The sequence below is a fragment of the Symsagittifera roscoffensis genome, chromosome 6 (assembly GCF_963678635.1).
Source record: "Symsagittifera roscoffensis chromosome 6, txSymRosc1.1, whole genome shotgun sequence".
Lineage (NCBI taxonomy): Eukaryota > Metazoa > Xenacoelomorpha > Acoela > Convolutidae > Symsagittifera > Symsagittifera roscoffensis.
In genome coordinates, this window is record NC_087067.1 from 5,658,563 (window position 1) to 5,681,781 (window position 23,219).

General features: G+C 37.0%; 1 protein-coding gene across 2 annotated transcripts; it reads right to left on the reverse strand.

Moving 5' to 3' along the window:
- Nucleotides 1-342: 342 nt before the first annotated feature.
- On the reverse strand, nt 343-22,067 carry LOC134847535 (carnitine O-acetyltransferase-like). Of its 2 annotated transcripts, none has more exons than XM_063864593.1 (12): nt 21,735-22,067; nt 21,383-21,466; nt 20,692-20,864; nt 19,942-20,131; nt 19,077-19,287; nt 18,476-18,687; nt 15,448-15,548; nt 12,486-12,623; nt 12,040-12,162; nt 8,739-8,904; nt 6,623-6,838; nt 343-603 (listed from the first exon to the last, which is right to left on the reverse strand). In XM_063864593.1, the coding sequence occupies exons 1-12, from the start codon at nt 22,035-22,037 to the stop codon at nt 379-381; spliced, it is 2,142 nt and encodes a 713-aa protein (XP_063720663.1). In that variant the 5' UTR covers nt 22,038-22,067; the 3' UTR covers nt 343-378. The 2 variants fall into 2 exon arrangements, with proteins under 2 accessions (XP_063720663.1, XP_063720662.1); XM_063864592.1 differs by lacking the exon at nt 15,448-15,548 and adding an exon at nt 15,593-15,708.
- Between the last annotated feature and the right edge of the window lie 1,152 nt (nt 22,068-23,219).

A 23,219-nucleotide genomic window follows, 5' to 3' on the forward strand; every position in this document is an offset into this window, starting at 1 on the left:
TTAAAACAGTAGTTATCATTAATCGCAACCATTATTTAAAATTGAGTACTCCAGAAATTAAGCACGTCAGCCCGAAAAGAATATATTCGGTGCTTCTTTTTGAAATTCTAAAGCTGATGAAACTGTATGTTCCCATTTGCTAACGCTTGCAAACGAAGTGTAATCAAAATCGTTTTCCCAATTTCGAAATTTGGAAGCATGCTTTGCCGGTTCTTTTTGCCGTTTTCTGCTTTGTATTTTGCCGTTTTCATGCTTTGCCGTTTTCTGGAACTGTCTACACTAATTTTGCAAAAATAAAACTTTACAAATAACATTTTAATTGCTAAATTTCATTATCTCATCTATTTACAAATAGCAAAAAATGTATTATTAATTTAACTATAGTTTGGATTTGGAATTAGGTGTTTCTTGTTGCATAATATCTCTCAGAGTTCTAAGTGCTCTCTCAACATAAGAAATGAATAAATTCGAATGCGTTCTCTGAGACTGGCGAAATGTTGACACCATGAAGAGAATGGAGTTGCTTTGAATGTTGTAGCACACTCCCGTACAGTCCAGTGAAGTAGGGCCGAAGGTAGTGAATCCCCCTTTTTCGGAATAAACCTGGAAAGAAATGAGAAGGACTGTCATCATGTTCAGACAATTCATACACGAGGGAAAGGACCAACAGACGAGCTGTTCAATTCTTCGCGGAGAACCGCTGTTGTGCAATTTTTTCTTATTTTTCTTGGCTGGGTCATGATGCCTTAAGCAAAAATCCAACCTTTCGATTGCGAGGCCGAGTTGTAACCCCTTAACGACAGCTCCTGTGATCACTACTGTAAACTTTACACAGAGGCAAAGCTGCAATTTGCAAACACAAGCGAGGAAAACGCAAGAAAGAACTCTGAACAGGCAAAGCAACAAAATGAAATCAGGAAAATAATAAAAATACACCTTGAGAAAAATTTTTGCTGAGATGAGGAAAAACAGGTTCTCACATCTGCTCCACGCCCGCCTGTAATTTTACTTACACTAGACACAAATAAAGCAGATGCCGTTTATTATCAAATTGCCAATGCTATGCAGCAAAAATTCGACCAAAAAAAAACTAATCAATGTTCCGGATTTGAATCTACCACCTTTTAATTTGATGTCTGACGTACTCACATTTACGTCACGGTCGCTTGGACACAAACTAATGGCCCAGTTAATATTGGATGCACCTGTTTTAATATTTTAATCTTTGATTGTACAGATACCGAAATGCGTAATTTTCAAAGTTTCAAAAAAGAGACTTTAAGCGAAACCCTAGTGATTCTCCTACTTCAGTAGGGGATTAGCTGTTTATTTAGAGGAGAAAACTACTACATACTCTTTCAACAGAATTTTTCTATCTCAGATTTGGCAGGGTAGTTTTCGAAAAAAATATATAAAAAAAGATTCCAAGAAACGATCAAATATTGTAAATTTGACTTTTCCAAAATCCATTAACAACTCTCTAATAAAACATTCGAATAGCATCTTATGCAAGAAGGACTTTCACATCCTGATTTTTAGATTGAACCCTTAATATCAGATTTAGTTAGTAATTTTCGAGAAAAAAGTTTGAAATTTCTACAAAAAACGGTAAAAATTTCAAAAAAAAGCTAGTAATTTTCGAGAAAAAAGTTTGAAATTTCTACAAAAAACGGTAAAAATTTCAAAAAAATGGATTTTTGTTATGACTTCATAAGCTAATCTACAAATAGGGTGACGCAGATTACACAGGGAAAACCTAAGCACCACATTAGTTTTATTGAAGAAACAAGCTCATAATCAGCGGGTTAGCGTTTGAAAAAAAAGAATAAGTTTCCAAAAAAAGGGCAAAACTTCAAAAATTTGACATTTTCTAGGGCCATAATTTTTTAAATCACAGAGCATAGCCGTTTACACAGGAGAAAATTCACCGAAAAATTAAATTTTTTTCTTTCTGTTGAACCTGAATCTCAGATTTGGCAGGGTAGTTTTTGAGAAAATAAAAGTTTTAAAAAATAACAAAAATATCAAAAAAGGGCTGGTTTGAGGCCATAATTTTTTTTCTACCAAACTTAGGGAATAGCCGCGTAAGAAGGAGGATCCCCATGATTTGATCTTTTGATTGAAACGTTTATGTCAACTTTGCGCATTTAATACTTGAGGAAACGGAAAAAAAATCAAAAACAAATAGGTCAAAAATCCCTTCCGAAACTTTCGAAGACCATAGAACGTGGGCTAAAATAAATAAAGACTAGCAAAATATGCAGGCACATAGAAGAGCCGCGAGTTTTTCCATTGGTATCAATTTTTTGAAAATCGGCTCAGTACTTTTTGAGAAAAAACTCAAATTTCTGCGAAAAGTGCAATAATTTTCCAGAGCGTCGCAAAAAAAATAACCAAAGACATCAAATCCCCTACATTTGCATAATAGCTGTTGTTTTCAACAGGACCTTACACTATCCAAAAAAAAGCCGCAGTATATGCTATCAAATTGCCTTTGCTTAAATATATACCAAAAATGCCACCAATGAGCACTTTTATTTGCCTTCCAGTGGTGGACGCCGCCTTCCAGTGGTGGATCCGACATCTTGGGCCCCACCAAGATGCAAATGGCGTCAAGCCCCCCCTCCCATTGGGTCGGGAGAAGCTCAGAAGTCTCCGGGTTTTCGGTTACGGAGCGTCTGAAGCCGGCCAGGCTGCTCCGTCTGCTCATCCTTATACTACTACTCCGCTCCGGCATTAATCCAAACCCTGGTCCAGGACCTTACTTTTGCTCCCCTTGCTCTTTCCGCATCAAACGCACCCAGCCCAGTGTCTGGTGCCACATCTGTGGTTACATTCACCTTAAATGTAGTGGTCTTACCCACCTTAACCAACACCACCCTGACTACTATTGCCCTACCTGTACCTCTACCTACATTTTACCTCCCCCAGGCACCAGGTCCTCTAACTTGACCACCCCCAACTCCCAAACTTGTTCAACTTCCCTAACCGCCCCCCAACCCCACCTCCCTAACCCCCCTCCCCCTCCCACCCTTCCCACCTCCTCGAATAATAATTCCTCCTCCCAAAATCGCGCAAATCGTAATCGTGTAAATAGTGAAAATAACTCAAGTTCAAACAACCATTTTAATCATACTGCTGTTAATAATGTAAATAGTTCACCACACCCCGCCAAAGGCCTTTTAAAAATCCTTCAATTTAATTGCAACGGTATCTCCGGAAAAGCACCCGAAATTGCTGCTTTCTTATCTCAAAATCAAATTCATATTGCTGTCTTCCAAGAAACTAAATTAAGAAAGAAATCTCGAAACCCCTCACTTGGCTCACACTACACTTTAATTAGAAAAGATCGAGAAAAAGAAGGGGGCGGTCTTCTCATAGCCATACATGAGTCGATACAATACGAAGAAATAAATATTAACAACGATGGAACACTAGAGGCTATGGGCATATCAGTGGTAGCCAGTTCATCCAAGCTTCGTATTTATAATTTCTACATCCCCCCTGCGCTCGAGCTGTCCCCCTGGTTACTCTGCGTCCCTTGCCGAACTACTTGAACCTGGGGACGCCTTAGTACTCGGGGATGCCAACGCACATTCACAACTATGGAACTCCAACATCGAGGAAGATCAACGCGGCTCTGTACTTAGCAATGAAATAACCGAATCCACCTTTGCACCATTAAATGATGACACACAAACCAGAGTCCCTTTTAACTCAGAAAACCAACTCTCGTCACCAGATATTTCCCTCGCATCCCAATCGCTCTTACTCTCCACATCATGGACCCCAATTAAATCTCTAGGATCAGATCACCTACCCATTCTTCTAGAACTACCCTTGGATGATTTTATAAATTTTTCACCTAAAAGGACTTTTATAAATTTTTTAAAAGCAGATTGGATCAAATTCACAGAGGAAATTGAGGAGGGTTTCTTTTCAGCGGTTCCACCTTCCGGAGTTGCCGCCGGAGAGAAATTCTTGAGGGACCTGGTGCTCAGGGCAGCACGCCACCACATCCCCGCTGGCCGTATTCGCCACTTCACTCCCTCTCTTTCCCCCGAGTCCACTGCCCTTGCCGCCGAAAGAGATTTAAGCCGACAACAAAATCTCCCCCCAGAAGTCATATCCCAACTGATCTGTAGACTCATGAAACAGACAGCAAAGGACAAAGAAAATAAATGGCGAGAATTCCTCCGGACTTGCGACTACCGCACTGGTGCCAGAAAGTTCTGGAAAGTGGTACGCTCCTTAAATGGATCTAAGCCCGTGGCAGGAAGACACCCCATTACTTTTGGTTCTAAACCCATACACTCACCTCGTGATATTACCAGCTCTTTTAACAAACAATTCACAAATGCCAGACCCCACGCCTCTGACAAACTCCTTCGTATAACGAGAAGAAAAATTGCCAAACTACCGCTGTCAGACAGCCCAATTGTTACCCCTGAAAATACTAAACAAGCCATTGCAGACAGCAAACCATCGCGAGCGCTAGGTCCCGACGGCCTTTGTAATATACATCTTAAACATCTCGGCCCACTTGCTACTCAATACTTAACATACCTTTTTAATATCTCTTTGTCCGAAAGCATTATCCCCCAAATTTGGAAAAATTCAAAAATTGCACCGCTTCCAAAGCCCAATAAGGATCTTAAACAATCAACATCTTACAGACCTATATCCTTACTCTGCCCAGCTGTTAAAATTCTGGAGAGGCTCGTTCACCCCATCTTTACCAAACATCTCCCCAACGCCAAACACCAACACGGCTTCCGCCCTTTTCACTCCACCACCACAGCTCTCTCCACTCTCGAATTTTACATTTCAGACGGTTTTAACCAAAATCGCCCCCTAAACGTACGGTACTGGCCACACTTGACTTATCTAAGGCTTTCGACATGGTGTGTCATCGCTCACTTGTGGAACTCGTTCATGACACTCCCCTCCCAAGAAGTCTAGTCCGCTGGCTAAGTAATTACCTTAATGGTCGACAGGCTGCCACCTCATTCCGTGAACACACATCCCCCCATCGAATAATCCACTGTGGCGTACCACAAGGTTCTGTTTTATCACCCACACTCTTCAATTTTTATGTCCATGATGCACCGCCACCTCCCGATAATGTAAACCTTGTTTCGTATGCAGACGATTTCCACCCCTTCGCAAGCAGTTCCAATATTGATATCGCCTCAAACTCCATCAATAGCTACCTAAAAAGGCTCTACGATTTTTTCACCTCACGCAAACTAAGTTTCGCGTCCTCTAAAGGATCAGTCACACTTTTCTCCTCTTATAACAAAGAATTTAATAAAACACCTAGTGTTCTTTTAAATAACGAGGCGCTACCCCTAAACAAAAATCCAACAATCTTAGGTGTGACATTTGATCCAACACTTTGTTTTGCCACTCACTGCAAACAATCCGCTGAAAAGGCCAGACGCAGGATCGGAATCCTGAAGGCATTAGCAGGATCAACCTGGGGTCACTCCAAAGAAGCCCTCCTCCTAACTTTTAAAGCTTTAATTCGCCCCATACTTGACTATGCAGCCCCCGCATGGTCCCACGCATCAAGTAACACCTCCATAAATTGCCTGCAGGTTGCCCAAAACCAATCCCTTCGCCTTGTTACTGGATCAAAACTAATGAGTTCCACTGCCCACCTGCACAGTGAATCTGAAATCCTAACGGTCAAAGACCACCATACCCTTCTGTCATCTCAATTTTTTATCTCTACCTATCGTTCCCACCATCCCATTAATTTTATACATTCACATCCCCCTCCTCCCCGTCTACTTCGCCCCTCAATTATAAGCTGCTTCAAAGAAGACACCCAGAAAACTTTAACCGACTTTTCAGTCTACGCAAACCACCCTCTAGTTCTGGACGACCGAGACGAAGTCTCCACTTTTATTTTTAACTACTACAAACCAATTTTAAAAGACAACCATACCTCCCTTGTAACCAAGTTCCTAGCCGAAACCCCTCCGTCTAAAGTTATTTGTATCCCTCCCCCAAAGATTGACCCCTCTGAAAAATCTCTCCCACGTCCCACGCGCTGTAAGCTCTCCCAGCTCCGGTCTGGCTACAGCCGGCTCCTTAACACCTACCTATCCCGCCTCGACAGCTCCATCTCCCACCTTTGCCCAACCTGTTCCCTTGCCCCCCACACAACTTGTCACCTTTTCAACTGCTCCCAAAACCCCTCCCCACTCACCCCAGCAGACCTGTGGCTTCGGCCGGTAGAGGTTGCTAAGTTCCTTGACCTGGAGACAGAAGAGCCCAACCCGACCCGCGTGGGCTAACAACAACAACAACAACAACTTTTATTTGCGACTTAGGTTGGAAAAAAATTCTTCGTAATAATACACTACGCTTGTGTAAAAATCGGTATCTGGATGATTGCTAAAATATCTTTAATGAAAATTATTATCTGCGATTTTTCAAATTCAAAAGCGAAATTTGAATCTTTCAGCAGGGAGGGAAAATACCAGTCTTGCTTTTTAGATATATGCAAGTAAGAGTAAGACACATTTACTTTAACCTATATACACGCAAACTTCAATACGACAATTTCACTTTTATCCAATTGCCTTTTCAAGAACAAATGAGCACAACTAACTTGACTAGTAGACAGCAATATCTCTGAGAAGTAATCGTGAAACTGTTCCTTGAATAGCTGTGGTAGTTTGAGAGTGGAATCCTGACTGGCTAATTCTCTGTGTGCCAGCTTCAGTCCCAGCAGGTGTCTGTCTACTCCCTCCATTTTCATCACTTCCCTCGTGTACTCAGAGTGGGCTCTGATAGCATCTAGAAGAAGCAGAGGCAGCGAAGGGTCCTAAGAAAAGGATAAGTGACTCAACTAGACTGGTGCTCGTTGCCTGTGGGTGAGGCACAATTCTGTCCACAAAAATTCCATATCGTTCTGACACAGAGGCACAACAGCTTGATTTTGCACAGATGACCTTTTTCTTGCTGATACTTAATGGAGTAATTTATCAGCTTTTTATTGGGACTATATGTACAATTTTGACCCCTCAAATGGACCAAGTGAACTATCTCCGCCTCCAAACTCTAATTCGAACTAAAATTTAGAATCATACTAAATTTCGTTTAAAATACTAATTTTCGTTTCAAAAGCTGATTTTTTTTGAAGCAAACAACTAACAGAAAGTCAGTAAACGCAAGTGAACAGAAAAAATCCTGATTTAATTTTCGGACGTCAAACAAAAAATACTAAATGGCCTTAAAGCTCTTTGCATTTCTAAAACAAATTACCATTGACGCTTTTTGATTAAATTATCCCAATTTGAGAAAACTGGAACCAAAGGTAAAATGTTTATATCGCTAGGAAATCTGATAATTATATTCAATTGACCTAATTAGAAGTCGATCATGTTTTTCGTGACCTTTACACTTTTGCTTTTCGATACTGGAGTTCGCCTTCCTTTTAACAATGGAAGAGCACTGTGCTTAAAAAGAAATCAAAAGCCAAACGCGAACAATCAAAATTGAGCGTGAACAAACTTCCTTCTCTTACCTGAAAAAAAATAGACAAAAAGAGACCTATATACTAGTCTTCACTACGTTCATTACTCTCAAAAACATAATTTCGGCTGATCGAATTTATACTGAATCAAATCTCCAATTCATTATCCAAAAATTCGCTTTTCCCAAATTGCATCAACATTTTTTTACAGTAACCACGTGATCTTTATCTCCTTATACCGGTTATATCCCAATACGAATCCATTTATTGATTTCAGACACCAAAACTTTCCAGTTTCAAGTTTCCTAGAAGCAATATCCTTGTTATTCTTTTGTTACGACCATATTTATGATACCTCTTCAAAATCTGAAGCACTCGAACTTTTACCGCAACCCTTGGTTTCCTTCAAAAAATAAAAGCTTAGAAAATCATTGATGTTTACTAAGTTATTAAATTGAGTTTTATAAACACGAAAAGATCTCGACAAAGATCAGACAGAGGCGTAAGGTAGCTACGCGCCACTTGCAATACCACATCAAAATAGCATTGCAAGCTTGTAAGCAGGAAAAGAAAGCCCAAAAAAATGAAAAGTAGAAAAAACCACAATTAAAAAAATGAAAATGTGTGGAAAGATTTTCTATTTGCGAAAAACAAGTCCCGGAAACACAATCGCAAAAATTTTGAACGATAAGTTATGTTATCAGACTTGTAACATTTTGTGCGATCCAGAAGGGAGCAAAAAACGCGTGTTTCCTTTGAAACGACCCACAGTTAGCCGATAACAGATAGGCCAAAATTATTTGGTCCGAACAAAAAAAAAGAAAAAAATACGAAATCAAGGCAAGTAAAATTACAAGTTGCGGAAGTAAAAGCAACTCCAATGAAAATTGCGTACACCGAAAAAGTGATGCTAAGATGTGGCAGCCCAAAACAACATAAGCAGAAAATAATAGGCCGACAGTTTTATTTGGAACAGATTCTCGTTTGAAAAAACAGATGGTCTGGTCAGATTCGGACCATGGACCTTTGCCATTCATTGTCTCCAGGCTAAGAGTGCCTGAAACGTTAAGAAATTTGATATAATTATGAGCTAAGGTACCACGAGGAGATCAGTTCAGTTGAGTCCTGTGACCAACGTTGTTAAAGTTTCGTTGAGTACAGTGACCAACGTTGATAACGGGGGAAAAGTCTAGTACCGGGTTGCAATACCCAGCTAACCGCAAGGTTAAAGATACAAAACTACGCTTACTGTATAGTCTAAAGTTGCAGCAGCCCTTGCGAATTGAAGTGCCTGAGGAGTTGCAGATCTGATAGTGTCTGTCCTTCCCCACCTGTAGTTCCTCAAAGATCCACTCTCGTAAGTTGGAACCAACAACTGCTCATCAGGATCCACGTTGTACTTGTCTTGCAGATATCTAACAAACATCAGATTGCTTTCTGTTATTTTACTATTGAAATATTCCCCAGTGGATATCAACCTCGTATATTTGGTCTTTCATTCAGACCCTGATTTTGAGCAGAAAAAATAACGAAGCGTTATTAATTTTTCCCATTTTCAGTTGTCCACCCGAAAACATATATAGAGACAAAGCTTCGCTTCGCAAATAATAGCGAGAGCACGACAAAAACGGCTCGATAAAGTGCAATAAAAAGTTTAAAAAAAGGCCTCGAGTTAGTAAAAGTTCGGCTACGTCTCAGATTCGATCTGTGACCTGGAGTCTCACGCATTAACCACTCCGACACAGAAACTTAAAAAATCAAAACCACTGACCAAAAACAAAGCAGAGAACAGATGCTATGTACTTGCCAATGCTACAGATCGTGATTATAGCAAAATTGCCACCAAATAAATGAACACTTTGATTTGCGAGGAAGGTAAGAAAAAAAGAAGGTTCGTACCAATACACTTCGCTCTTAAGTGAAATATTTAAAATTCAACACAATGAACTTCGCTCTTAAGTGTAATAAGTAAATTTCAACACAAAGCTGCAAATCGCTAAAATACGCATGACTGATTAAATAAGCTTTAAAAACGAAAGAAAACGTAAATATTTAGCCTTGAAAAAAAATCGCACACGATCTGAAGCTTCCGAGACATTTCACCAATAGACAACTGGAGCTTACTAACAAAAACGCAAAACGTTCCGCAAATGCTCCCATAGTAAATGGTATAGAAAGTTCTAAAGTTGTAAAGCAATGAAAGTCATGTTAAGCAGATATAACTTAAACTGTTTACACGACAACGCCAAACAAGTTGCATAAAAGTGTAAATGAACAAGTTACATTGCAGGAAACTGGGCAGGTAAATGGTAAATGGTCACAAACTCACCATACTTCCTCAAATAAAATCAACAGGCCTCAAAAAAGATTTAATTTTTTTAAGTTGCCCCAAATTGGCCAAAATGGCAATTTTTAAACCCCCATAATTTCACGAAAAATGATCATAGGTGAAATATTTTTCCAATTTAAGCTCAAGACAACAACACTTTTTGAATGATATATAAAAATCCTGTCAAAAATGGCTAATTAAATAGTCGAAACTTGTCTGAAGAAGAAAAACCACACCGAGCACAAACATTCCGTTACTTTCGTTACGAAAGTCGGAACAATAATAGTCTGTGTTAAAATCATCAGCATTGGCTGTAGTTAAAAGTTGGTTATTGGAAATGAACACTTTCAAAATGAACACTTTTTGCGACTTAGGTTGGAAAAAAAGATAGTTCATACTATAACACAAGCATTGCTTGTGCAAATATGCGTATAAACAGCTTCGTTTTCCAAGTAGTATGGAAAATGGCATGCTAGTTTAACACCTGAATCTAAGCACAATCAAAAAAACTTTGATCAGAAAAAGATTCGCACTGGGAATCTCCTGAAGAAAAACTACTTTCTTTAACCACTGAACTTTGTGTCCAACCTGTATGAAAAATCAATTAGCATTGAATGCGCCTTGATTCCATTTGGCGAAAATGGAAGCTGATAAGAACTCTCTCTTCAAAATTTCATAATTTTTATTTTTCTTTTTATTACTAACTCATCGCAATCAATCCCACTGAATCCTAAATTGCATTTGTCTTTTTTGTTCCAGAGCACTAGCTTCTTAGAAAGAAAATGGTATTTCTCTTAACTTGATCTACAAACAAGATTTTTACAAACCAGTTTTCTGTGGAGCTAAGTGACCAACAAATAAGGGTAAGGCTATGTTACTATGTGAGCAAGTGCATGAACCTATCCGAACAAAAATAGATATAAATGCATGCAGACATTGAGTATGAGATACTTTCCTCTTCAAACATCGCATTACATCCGCTGATCCAGATGCGAAGCTTAACTTCTCAAACAAGAAAAAACGAAAAAAGCAGCTTTAGAAATGTCAAAAAAGAGAACTACGGGAAAAAATGAAATCTTGCACTAGAAAAAATGACCTCTCTGGGAATTGAACCTGTCCTCTAGAACTCAAATTTTTCAGTTGACTGCCCAACACAATTGTGACAACTGACGGCTATAAAAACCAAATACACAAGAAAAAGCGACAAACAGCAGCTTCGAAATGCACAAAAAGACAAAATTTGCATGTAATAATTTGGATGTGATAAACTAAAGGCAACCAAACTAACTTTGCATGTAATAAATTAGGAATTATAGAGCCAATTTGCGTATAAATCATGCTTTTCGAAAATTTCGCGAAAAATACTGAATTGGAAAATTTCTAAAAAGTAGTTTTTATGATTGCTCTGTTTTCTGGAGCTATTGTCTTTTTTTTCGGTTCAATTGATGAATTAAAAATGTTGAGTTAATTTAATAGTAATCAAATGTCAAAACACATTTGATTATTATTAAATCGCGAATTCAGCCTTCTGCTTAAAAAGTGCCACCAAAAGTACTAACAACATTTGGAAAATTGTCCCACTTGAAGCGAAAGCGGTAAAAAAGCGTCCGAGCAAGGAGTATAAGCAAAAGCGATCACGAATTTTCTAAAGCATTAACAAAAGCGGAAAACCGGTTGGATTTTTTAAACACAAAAAATTTTATCTAAAAAGATCGCATGTAAATTTTTTGGTCTGAACAAAAAATCCCATGCATATAAATTCCGTTAAATAATATCCCATGCATTTAAATAAAGTCGGAACAATGTCTATAGTTAGTTTTTCCATTGTAAGAAAACTTTCATAGAAAAACATACGAAAGTATTAAGCGAATAAGCGGTGCATTTGGATAAGAAAAAAAAACGATTTTTGAAAAAGAGTCGATAGCGAAAAGCGATTGTAAAAAGCGATGATAATGCTCTGTTTGCTATATAGCTTGGAAAAATAGTAACATTGAAGTATCACACTACGCAGCGCTTGTGAAATAAAAAAAGTCAATCAATTGTCTAGAAAACCCATGAAATTGAGTTAACATTCTCAGCATTCATTTTTCGCTGGAAATCCTAAACTTCACGATTCGGAGTTTCAAGTCTCGTAGTCCCGAAATTTGTCAGTCAATGCAGGGTCTAAAAATATACCATAATGCGACATGGCTATTAGAATAAGCACTTAAGTGTTTCTAACCTGAACATGGCGAGTTGCAGTGACACTTGGAAGAATGCATCAGGACTGAATTGGAACTGTTTGATGGTATTCTTGCCGAACGAGTCAAATACACACACCTTCAGATCGAGACCACCGATGAGCCTATAAAAATCAACAGTTAGAGAACAAACATTTCAGGAACGTTTGAAAGTTAATCAAACTTCAGGCGATGAGCATCCTAAGGATTACCCGCACGTCGCACTGAATGTGAAATTTAGTGGAAACTACTAAAACTGTTCAGCCTCAAATAAATTCAGTTGCCTGAATCGTTTGTTCCATTTATGTTTGTCTTGAAGTATCTTCTGTCTTGAGTCGTTTTCAGTCTGTCTTCGGTCGTTTTGTGTCGTTTTAAGTATCTCTTGCTTCTGATACGAAAAAAGACTAAATATTCATGCTCATTCGTACAATTCAGAATATATACTAACTGATCCAGATGTTGCTTAGCTGTTTCCACCGCACTGGATATGTCTGGAATGACATCAGTGTTGAATTGGAGGCGAGTCACAAGTGCAGAACATTCTTCAGCATCGACTGCAACTGACGCACTCAGACGAACGTCTTTTCTAAAGCATTCAAGTTAGTTCTACTCATGGATTTCGCATTACAATAACTCATTTAATTGGAAACATGTAACCAACAATTAACAAAAAAATGTGAAAACAATTGAGAGGAAGCAAAAAGCGGACAATGGACACAAAATCTTTTGAGTTTAATAAGTTATGAAGCTGAAAACGATAGCCGAAATTCATTTTCAAATTCTTTAGTCAGTTCAAATCAACAAACTTACATAAAGTACTGTTGAACAAGAAATTATACAGAAGGTTGAAAAACAAGGATAATTTTAAAAATGGAAAACCCTTGAGCAATTTGTACGGAGCTTCTCACCACTTGCGATACAAACAACCAAAAAAAAGTCAAAAAAAAACAAGGTGAACCACAACTTTCGATAAAAAAAAACTTGGGACCCAGCTTAAGCTGCAGGTACCTGTTTGATAATTTTTGAATTTATAATGATGATGGATGACATACCTAATTTCAAAAAATGGACTTTGCCTAAAACCTAAGTTGTTTTTCTACCGAAATAAGTGGGAAGAATGAAAAATTTAGAGAAATTGGAACTTTCCCGAGGACATAACATTTTTTATTACAAAAATTAAAGAGTCGACGCTTCTGCAGAAAAAATCTCGCTACCAGTTTTTTCAATTCAACCCTTCATCTCAGATTTGATAGAGTAATTTTCAAGAAAATTCAAAAAGTTTCTACAAAAACGGTCATTAAGCCAAAAACTTGAATTTTGCGATGGCTATAACTGTTGGTACCAAAACATTAGGTGAGCTTCCCACATCCCGTTTTTTATATGAGAAAAGTCAACAACCTTCTAAAATTGGTCAAAAATCAAAAAATAACTTTTCCAATAGCCATAAATTTGCTTATCCAGGGGAAATTTATACAAACCGTTCTTTCGATTGAGCCCAAAATCTTAGATTTGGAAGAGCAGTTTTAGAGTTTGAAAAAAAAACTGTCATTTAAAAAATTTGGCGTAGCCGCGTATGCAAGGGAGCTTACCACACCCCCTTTATGTCGTTTGATCCCAAATTCTAAGATTACGGAGGGATACTGAGAAAATTTTTACGGAGAAAATACAAAAAAGAACATCACAAAACGATCAAAACATTTGATTTTCACGAGAGCCATAAATTTTTGTTTAAAAAAATTGAGCGTAGCAGTTTATGCAGGAGAACTTGCTTTTCATAAACTGTTCCTGTTCCATCGATTGAAACCAAATTCTGAGATTGGGGAGGGTAGTTTTTGAGAAAACCCTATTTCAAAAAAGCGTAAAAAATTAATCGTAGCCATTTATGCAGGAGAGCTGGCTTTTCACACACTGAAATCGAAAAGTTTCAAAAACAGACAAAAAACTCTTTCTTCCGAGAACCAAAACTTAACTTATAAAAAAATTGCCTGCAGCCGCTTATGCAGGGAGCTTTTCACAAACCGTTTTTCGATTGAAATCAAAATCTTAAGATTTGAGAAATTATTTATCGAGAAAAGTCTGAAAAACCCGTCAAAAAATCTAAATTTCAATTTTTCCGAGTGCCAACATTTATTCCGCACAGAAACTTGGGCGTAGCTGCTCATACAGAGGCTCTTCACAATAGGTGTTCTTTCCACTGCACTAAAAATTTCAGATTTGGTAAAATAGTTTGAGAAAAGTTTGAAAAAAGTTCAAATGAAAACTGACTTCTTCGAGAGCGAGTAAAAAATTTGTATGTTCCTGCTTATGCAGGGAATCTCCACGCATCCTGATCTCTCCATGGAACCGAAATTTTCAGAATTAGTACGTCATTTGCAAGGGCCATAACTTTCGTGTGGAAAAAAAATTCGACGTGGCCGCCAATGTTAGGGAGCTTTTTACAGCCCCTGTTTTATATTGGATCTAAAATCTCATAATTCGCAGGCTAGTTTTTGAGAAAATGAAAAAACAAATCTAAATATTCGGGTCAAATACAGAGGTTTTCCTTCAAGGTATGGTAAAAAATCATAAAAAGCAGTTTTTGAGAGAAGTGAAAAAATTTTCTGAAGCATCTCACAAAAGGTCTCAAAGAATTTGGGGAGGAAATTTGTCTTCAGCTGTTTTTTTTCCTTGGAAAGTGGAAACATATATTAGAACGTGTCGAATGATATATAAAATAAAGCCCTTTCAGCCGTGATTCGAATATTAAAAATTTTTCAAAAAATTGTCCGTGTCGAGAAAACCCGATTTGGAATTTTTCATGAGGTTTTGCATAACTTCGAGCAAGTAAAGCTTTTTTGGGAAACTGTTTGTTTAAAGAAAAAAACTATATAGCGTTAAAGCTATTTGAACTTCATAAAAATTCAGGAGTGCCACTTTATTGATAACTTAGTTAATTACCCAAACTCAGCACAGCCAACAGAAACAGACAGTTGGAAGAGTCAAGGAACGCCAGTACAAAGAAAAAAATTGATGGCCTTAAGGCTCTTTGAATTGCCAAAACAATTTATGACTGACACTCTTTTTAATACAATGAACCCAATTTGAGACAACTGAACCAATAAGTGAATTTTTTTATTTCGTAGGGAAATCTGAGATTTAAATCCATTTTCAAAAATAGAAAAAAAAATCAACACGGCCTATATTGGATGGTCTTTTTTCCTTCTCATCTCGCATATACGCGTCAATTGTATGGTGAAACGAGCGGTTTAAAAAGATCAAATGAGAAGTTCGATTACGTTTGGCATTGCCTAATTCGCATGTCAGTTTTTATAGGTATCCGCACGTGAGCCGGATTATGAAGTGAATGAGATCATGAAGCACATTATGCAGATGATATCATATATCAGTCAACATTGATCATCATCACTTACGCGTACTCTCTCATTAGGGCAGTGTAAAGACTGGAAATGGTGCCTTCTGCGCCACTGTGCTCGATTAGTACGTTCAAATAATCACTCATACCAACGATCACCTACACAAAACAGGTTTGATTGGTTCTCCGAAATTACAACTCACTTTAGATTTGAGAAGTGATGAGACAATGATGAGTCATGGATCTCGGTGGGCGCAATTGCCTCAGCTGTGCTATGCTCTTGAGTCGCACCAAAGGTTCCCGACATGCTTACGATTACCTTAAAACACCTCATTTTTTATTTAAAGCCATACAAATTACAAAGAACGCCAAATTCACTCAAATCAACACTGAATGTTTCGAACAACAATTTTTTTAAATCAAAAAAATGAACCATCATATGGTTTGATTTTTGCTTCGTCCTGGTTAAAAAGCCTTCAATTGTCAAGTTGCAATTGTGCCTACACACTGTCAACCAAAACCATTTATTTTGACTTGTCAGGGGAGCGGCGGTTACGTCTTCGCCTCTCAAGCGAAACGTCGGAGGTTCGAGGCACACCAAGATCCGTGCTCATTGCTTGAGTGTAAGGCAAACCAAGCCCAGAAAAATAGCCAAAAAATTGCATGTTATTATGAAAATAGGGAAAGAGCAACGGTTCTCCGTGTACAGCTGCTTAAAAAATGAAAACACAGAGAATTATTCGTTTTTAACTAATTATTTACTTCTAGCAAAGCCAATTGATGTGTGAGAGTAATATGGTCTTTCTTGTTTGAGACTATTTGAAATCATTTTATGACTAAAATGAATAAAAATGGGCCAAGAACAGATCACTGAGATACAATAAAAATACTACTTTAAGTTCGATCTTAAAAAGTTTGTCTCGACGTACTGATAACAAAAGTCAAGGCAAGATTCCAAAAGTTTTAGCAGAGATCCTCTGAATCCTGTAAGTTCTAAATTTATTAGCCAGTCAGAGTGATCAACCATATCAAAATTTTGTTGAAATTTAAAAGTATTTTGAAAATTTAGTTTTTTGTTCGTTAACAAGTTGAACCATCTTCTAACAGTGTAATGATAGCTTCAACCGTGCTCCTTTTGGATTTGAAACCAAACTGAGTGTTTCGAGATATATTAAATTTGCCTACATATGATTGAGCTTGCTCAAAATTGTTTTCCAGAACTGTAGAAGTGAAATTGGTCTGTCAATTTTTTCTATCTGAAAATTGGTGCACATTTTTCATATGATATCACTAAATAATTGTTTATAAAAGTTATGTGGAACCAATCATTCGTAGAGTTTTCGTTTATGCAATCACTTACATTACAAATCGTTAAAACTGGCAAGGAAAATCTGAGGGCTAATTAGAACAATTAGAACGCAGGACTGTATTATTCCATGAAAAAATATATATGGCTAGAGAAACTTTAGCTTACGATATGTTGAAATTAGCCGGGAAAAATTGTTTGTCAAGAAAGCCAAGTTGATTCATTGAGATATGTCATAACTGAGCAAATGTTAAGCACGATAAATACAAAAAGAAAAAAATCAAAGTTAGCAATAAGTAGAAATAAAACCAAGAGGGTCGATTAGACCTAAAATCGAAAAATGTTACATATTGTTTTAAATTATTTTCCCACCTGGGTCGTTTTTTTTTGAAAGTGGCTTTCAATAACGCTACTCGGAAAACTGAATGAGTAAAACTTTGAGTCTACAAAACTACTTAGAGGACGCAAGCCAATTATGACGCATTAGCAGTACCAGTTAGTGAAAAAAAATATTTACCAACCTTCTTGAGCGGACGCATTTTCACTAGAATAGGAAAAAGTTCATTAAAAACATCCTACCCTGCCCAGGTTCGAACCCTCTTAATTTAATGCGGGTCTCCTTCCCTACCTTACGCTACAGATCCATGATACCTTGAAGCTAAAGTGCTATTTGTAATATAATAATTTGTGTTATTATCCTTAGGTTTGGTTGTACTTAATAGCTGGTTATTGATCAAAACGAACACTTTCAAAAAGAACACATTTTGTTGCAACAATAATTGCGTCGCAACAATATTTGCGACTTAGGTTGGAAAAAAAAGATAAAGTTCATACTATAACACAAGCTTTGCTTGTGTAATGAACATATAGACTTTGTTTTTGTCTGTTTCTAGGTTACGGATAGAAAAAAACTACCCGAGAAAACGAAAAAACATCTAATTTTTTTAAGAAAAGGGTTCAAAGGTATAAAGAGGAGTACGTATAATAAAAAGTTAACAATAGAACAATCCATTGGTTCTAAGGAGTAAATTTATTTTCTTTTTCTCCTATTAATGACACAGCTGAAAACGGGCCGTGCAGGCTTAATGGTGTTCTTCTCTCATAAGGTTCAGATTTTTTCTATTATTTCAGTAAATATTTAATTATTATGATGATTATTATAAATGTATTATTAAGAGCTGAAAAACTCGAATATTGGTACTTTCCCTTTTGGATAAATCGTGTCAACTTAAAATGAAAAAACCGCATAGCCAAATGACAGTTGTGTCGGTGAGCTCAAAAAGACAGAAAAGCTTCCATTTTTCGCGTTTCAAAAGGAAAAAACATATAGCCTAACAGATCTTTAAGTTTCAGCTCTTAGATTGTCACTTTTTGATTTAACTAAGTCAATTTGAGAAAACTCTTTCAAAAAACAACTTCTAGGAAATCTAAAAACTAAAATACACTTTAGAAAGTAAATGTCATCAAATTTTTGCGCCATTGAAATTGAGCCAGCGCGTGAGTTGCCTTTCGCATGCCTTATGATTTTTTAGTTCAATTCAAATTCATTTGCTATAAGCAAAGGATTAATTTGAAATGGACTAACAAATCATTAGTCAATTCACGAAAAATCACATTTTGGGCGTAAAAATGAAGAAAAAGGCAAAACCACACAGCCAAAATAATTTAAAAATACATATCAACTTCATTTTTGGTACGTCAGAACTATCGAAAAAACTTCTATGCTCACGGAATCTGGACAAAGAGCACGAAATATAGCAAAAATTACAGAAGTACTAACTTGAATTGTCTTGTCAAACCATCTATTACACGAGTGCTTGTTCGATCCCCCTCCGTGAAGCGAAAACCCACTTAACTCCGACAACTTCTCTCTACTTTCAGTCACATCAATAGTTCTAGTGTTCGATGACTCATTTTCAGGAGGGTCATAGTCCAAACAGAGCATGAAAATACTGGATTCGATCGTACGGAGAACTTCTCGGTTGTGGGGATCTAAATCGAATCAGGTAAACTTTTAACGGTGAGCACCTTCGCCATAAGTTTTTATGGCTTATATGAAACAAATAGATGAATCCACATAACAAAGAAACAAGAGGATCCGGTTGCTAAGCCTATAGTTATAGAATATTCCGAACACGTAATTTAGAGAATAAAAAGAAAAAATGATAAATTACAAAAAGATATAATTCATTTACAAAAAGGGATAACTTATTAGATTTTTTTATGACTTAAAAGGCTTTGATATGATATTTCAATAATTCATATCTGAATTTATTCTTTGGCAGCAAAACTTGCGATGAAAAAAAACAAAATTGGTCATTTTTCCTAGACAAAAACACAAACAGGCAAAATCTTTCTCTGCGAATTCATTCAATGCTGACCTGAGGCTAATTGTGTGTACTGGTCAGTCCACGTATCTCTATGTTGTGACGTCAGAATGCCAATGGGAACATCAGGCGTCTGCTCATTCATAGCTTCTGTCTTCGTCTCCGGTGGAAGACACGATGACATGTAAACTCCCATGAGTCGCTTGAAGATCTCATCCCCACTTAACAACTTCCTGTCTCTGTCCAGAATGTCAACAGAGTACATCTGAAAAACAAAAAATGTCCATCCTCTCTAGTCTAGTTAATAGATAATTCGAGTTTTTTTTTTTAATTTTCGTTGTTTTAATTAATTGTCTGTTAGCTTGTTTTATAGCAGAATGTCTCTCAGAACAAAAAGATCTGATCTTGCAGTGAAGCCAGACTGGTGCCTACGGACCTTAAAAAGAAGGTCAATGGTGCATTGCCTATTATAGCGCGTGATTGTTCCTTTAGGGTGAGGTAACATTACCGAGCCTAGAAACTAACCAAAAATTGCATTTATATCTTAACCAGGGACACAACAGCTTGTATGTAGGTCTTCCCTCACAAATTAATCGTCTCAACTTTAATTCGAACAATTTTCAAAAGTACAAACATTGACGACAAAACAGTCTTCGATTTGAATCAAGACTGCGTTAAGTTAATGCAACTATTTCCTGCACCTTGTATGCATATATTTAAGTAATAAGTACATACGATCTACATAACAATCGCCCTCCCTATGAAATCTACTAAAGAATTGCCACCCCTATAAATTGAAGCAGTAAATTAGCACTAAAGCGTACTATCTAAAAATCGAATTTTGCTGCATTCTGATTGTTCGATTATTTGACTAACTTGACCTACTTAACAATTGCCCCCCTTCCCCTTATTTTATCACCTTATTCTGACACATGACAACGATATGTGTGGGTCCATTCGGGGCTCCATTGGGGTACACTACATAACCGTCCACTCCCTCTCTAGGCACTCTGCAAGCATTGAACAGTCTGTAGTACTGGATAAGACAGGGACCAACGCCATCGCCGGACTTCTCCGCTGTCTTTCGAAACGAGTCAACAAACTCCGGGCTGAAATGTAACGCTTGATATGAAACATTAGAAGGACATTAAGGTTTCATTTAGAGTTCAGCGAACTGATTAGTGTACTCTTCATCATGAGAGTAAAAATAACTATCTACAAACATAGCCAAATAAGAGTTAGAAAAGAGTAATGAACGCAAGGAAACTGAAAAAAAATGACTGGTTTTTTTTTAAAATCAACTTTCGGATTTCAAAGAAAAAATATATGCCCTCAAAGCTTGTTGAATTTCACAAACAATTTATGATTGGTGCTTTTAAGATAAAGTTAAACCAATTTGAGAAAACTGCATCAATGAATATAATTTATATTTCGCTGGGAAATCTGAAAATTAAAATCCACTTTCGAAACTAGAAGTCGATCAGGCTTTTCGTGCCCTTTATACTTTTGCTGTTCGATAGTGGAGTTTGCCTTCTTTTTAACAATGGAAATGCACTGAACTTAAAAAAATCATAAGTCAATCTTTTTCAAAACAAAACGCAGCTTTTGAAGTCTACTGTAACGCGTGTTATATGTGGGATAAATTGACCAGATGATAGCTATAACTGACCTCTGTATGTGTTGTATGGCCATGTGCTGTCCACACGCCAACTGAGTGGCACACTCTATCCAACTGTGCACATTGGGAAAGGGAGGAAGGCGGAATACAAAAGCGGGACTGACATTGATCACCACTGACTCTCTGAAGGACAAGTAGGCCGCATTCAGCCACCAGTCAGCCAGCTTATACATAACACAGTCCACGATTAAAATGAATATACGGTCAACTTCTTTCAGAGGCACAATTAGGAGGGGGAGTAGTTGTCCTCTCCGAGAAATCAACTTTCACCAACGAAAAATTCCCTTCTTCGGTACACTTTTTGGACAAACATTTTTCGCCAATAAATACTAATAAAATTGTTGAAAGAAAAAAGAAAGGAAAAGACAATTTTTGAGAAAACTTTCCAAAAAAGTGCCCAAAAGGCCATTTTGGCACGTTTCCTCAATAATCTGTCTGCCGCATATATAATTTTCATAACACGGCGAGTAGTATTATGTTGCATGATTTTATAAGCTGAACTCATTAACAGAGAACCCAGCATGAAACCTGCAATACAAACAAGAGGGAAATTTAAAATTGGAATATAACAGAGATTGGGGCTTAACCTTGGCGTTTAAGGTTTATCGAAAATTACATAAAAAGATGAAGTAATTGCGTTGAGCTGGAGCTCATGAAACATAGATAAACATCAAAAAGTTACCCAATTTGGTGATTTTTGGGCCCTTTCTTCCAGATATTTCTGACACTTCTGCACCACGGTGTCCGTGCTCGTCTCAGAAGCAATCTTAACAGATAAACGAAATAAATCACTAATTGATGTAATTATGCAAAAAAAGTTTCTGTTCGAAACTTGAATGCTACTGGCAAACAGTCAAATAAAAATTCGAGAATTCAATAAAATCAGCCTCAAGTAGTGAAAAATCATATTTTTGAGATATCGTTTGACTAGATCTTACTGTAACTTCGATGACCTTGCATATCAAAATTATCTGTGATTTCCATGTCTGTGTAATGAATTCTGATAAAAAACAAACAAAAATATTATTCCTTGCCTTTTTAGCCTTTTCCATCTGTTTGTGGTCCAAAATTGGTTGCAGTGTCCGCAAATATTTTGGCAGTGTTCGGTCCAGCGGAGGTACTGGCAGACTTCTACCGGAAAACATGTCATCTTGGTATTTTGAAACATGTGGTAGATACTGTAGCAACTTCTGCTCATCGTTCAGATCCAAAACGGGGTCCACCAAATTACCTATTGAGCCTGACAACGTTCTGGAAGCTGACTTTTCTCGCATGGCTGTCCAAATGAAATTATTACTTTGATGCAGAGCAAAATTTTTGGTTGATTTGATTGGCATTTCAAACCCCAAATTTGTCAAATGAGCATTCAGCCTGAAAAAAGCACAAAAAAAACACTTAAAAATTACTTCCAAATAACTATTTTTCGGTATATAAACGGTTCAATTCCACTTTTCATCGATACTTGCCTTCGAACTCTAAAAAATGGAAAAACATATCTACAGAGGCGAAGAGGAGCTTCCCATCTTTTTCGAAGAACACAAAACAGAAAAGCAGCTAGCCAAAATCCAAATCGGAAAAAATAAAACAATGCACAAAAAAACATCACTCATAGTTTTATCCAAAAAAACTCAATTCGACAAAACCCTGCCGAAAAAAAAAACTAAAAATATCATAATTAAATATGCAGCTTGAAAAAAATTATCGATTGGTAAAAATGCAGACAACTATCGTAGACGTCCGCTGAGCCGGGAAAATGGTCTCAAAAAAATTAAAAACTCGAATGACTTTTAAAGTTTCAAGTTTTATGTCCAGCGGGAAGCACAAATACACATTTAAAATTAGCTTCGCTCTTCAAACCACGTAAATTGAGATAACTAAATCGATCTAACAAGCCAAACAACTTAAGCTGAATAAACCTTCAACGAGAAAAAAACACAAGCAGAAATTATACAAAATCTTGGAGCACAGTTGCCTGCAACATTTAAAATTTTCGATATGATATTTTTCCAAGTTTAAAAAACTTAAATTTTTAAACGGCATGTTGAATGAAGTGAGCCAAAAACCAGGCAGATACACGATAGTCCAAAATGAAATTCTGAAAAACCGGAAAATTTTTTATCGATGAACTGAGTAAAGGTTTTCAACACAGGCGAAGCACAGCATCGCAACACTTCCGATACAATAAAAACACTGTATTACAAATGTTGAAAGAAAATTAATGTTGAAAAATTAAGCTGAAAAAAAAATTGACGAAAAAACTAGACCTACAAAAATTTGATATTTTTGGCCTGGATCATCTTCGTAAAAAACCTTTAAAATATTCAGAATCAATAAACGAGCGTCAACTAAGGCAAAAAAAGTTGAGTCAAGCCTATTGAAGCCATCCGAAAATAAAAACTGTAGTCATGAAAAAATTCAGGCTATACAATTTATAAAATCAATAAATTTAAGACCCATCCCCCTGAAAAAAAGCAAAAGCATTTAAAAACTTGCTTTTGAAGCTAGGCAACATGAATTGA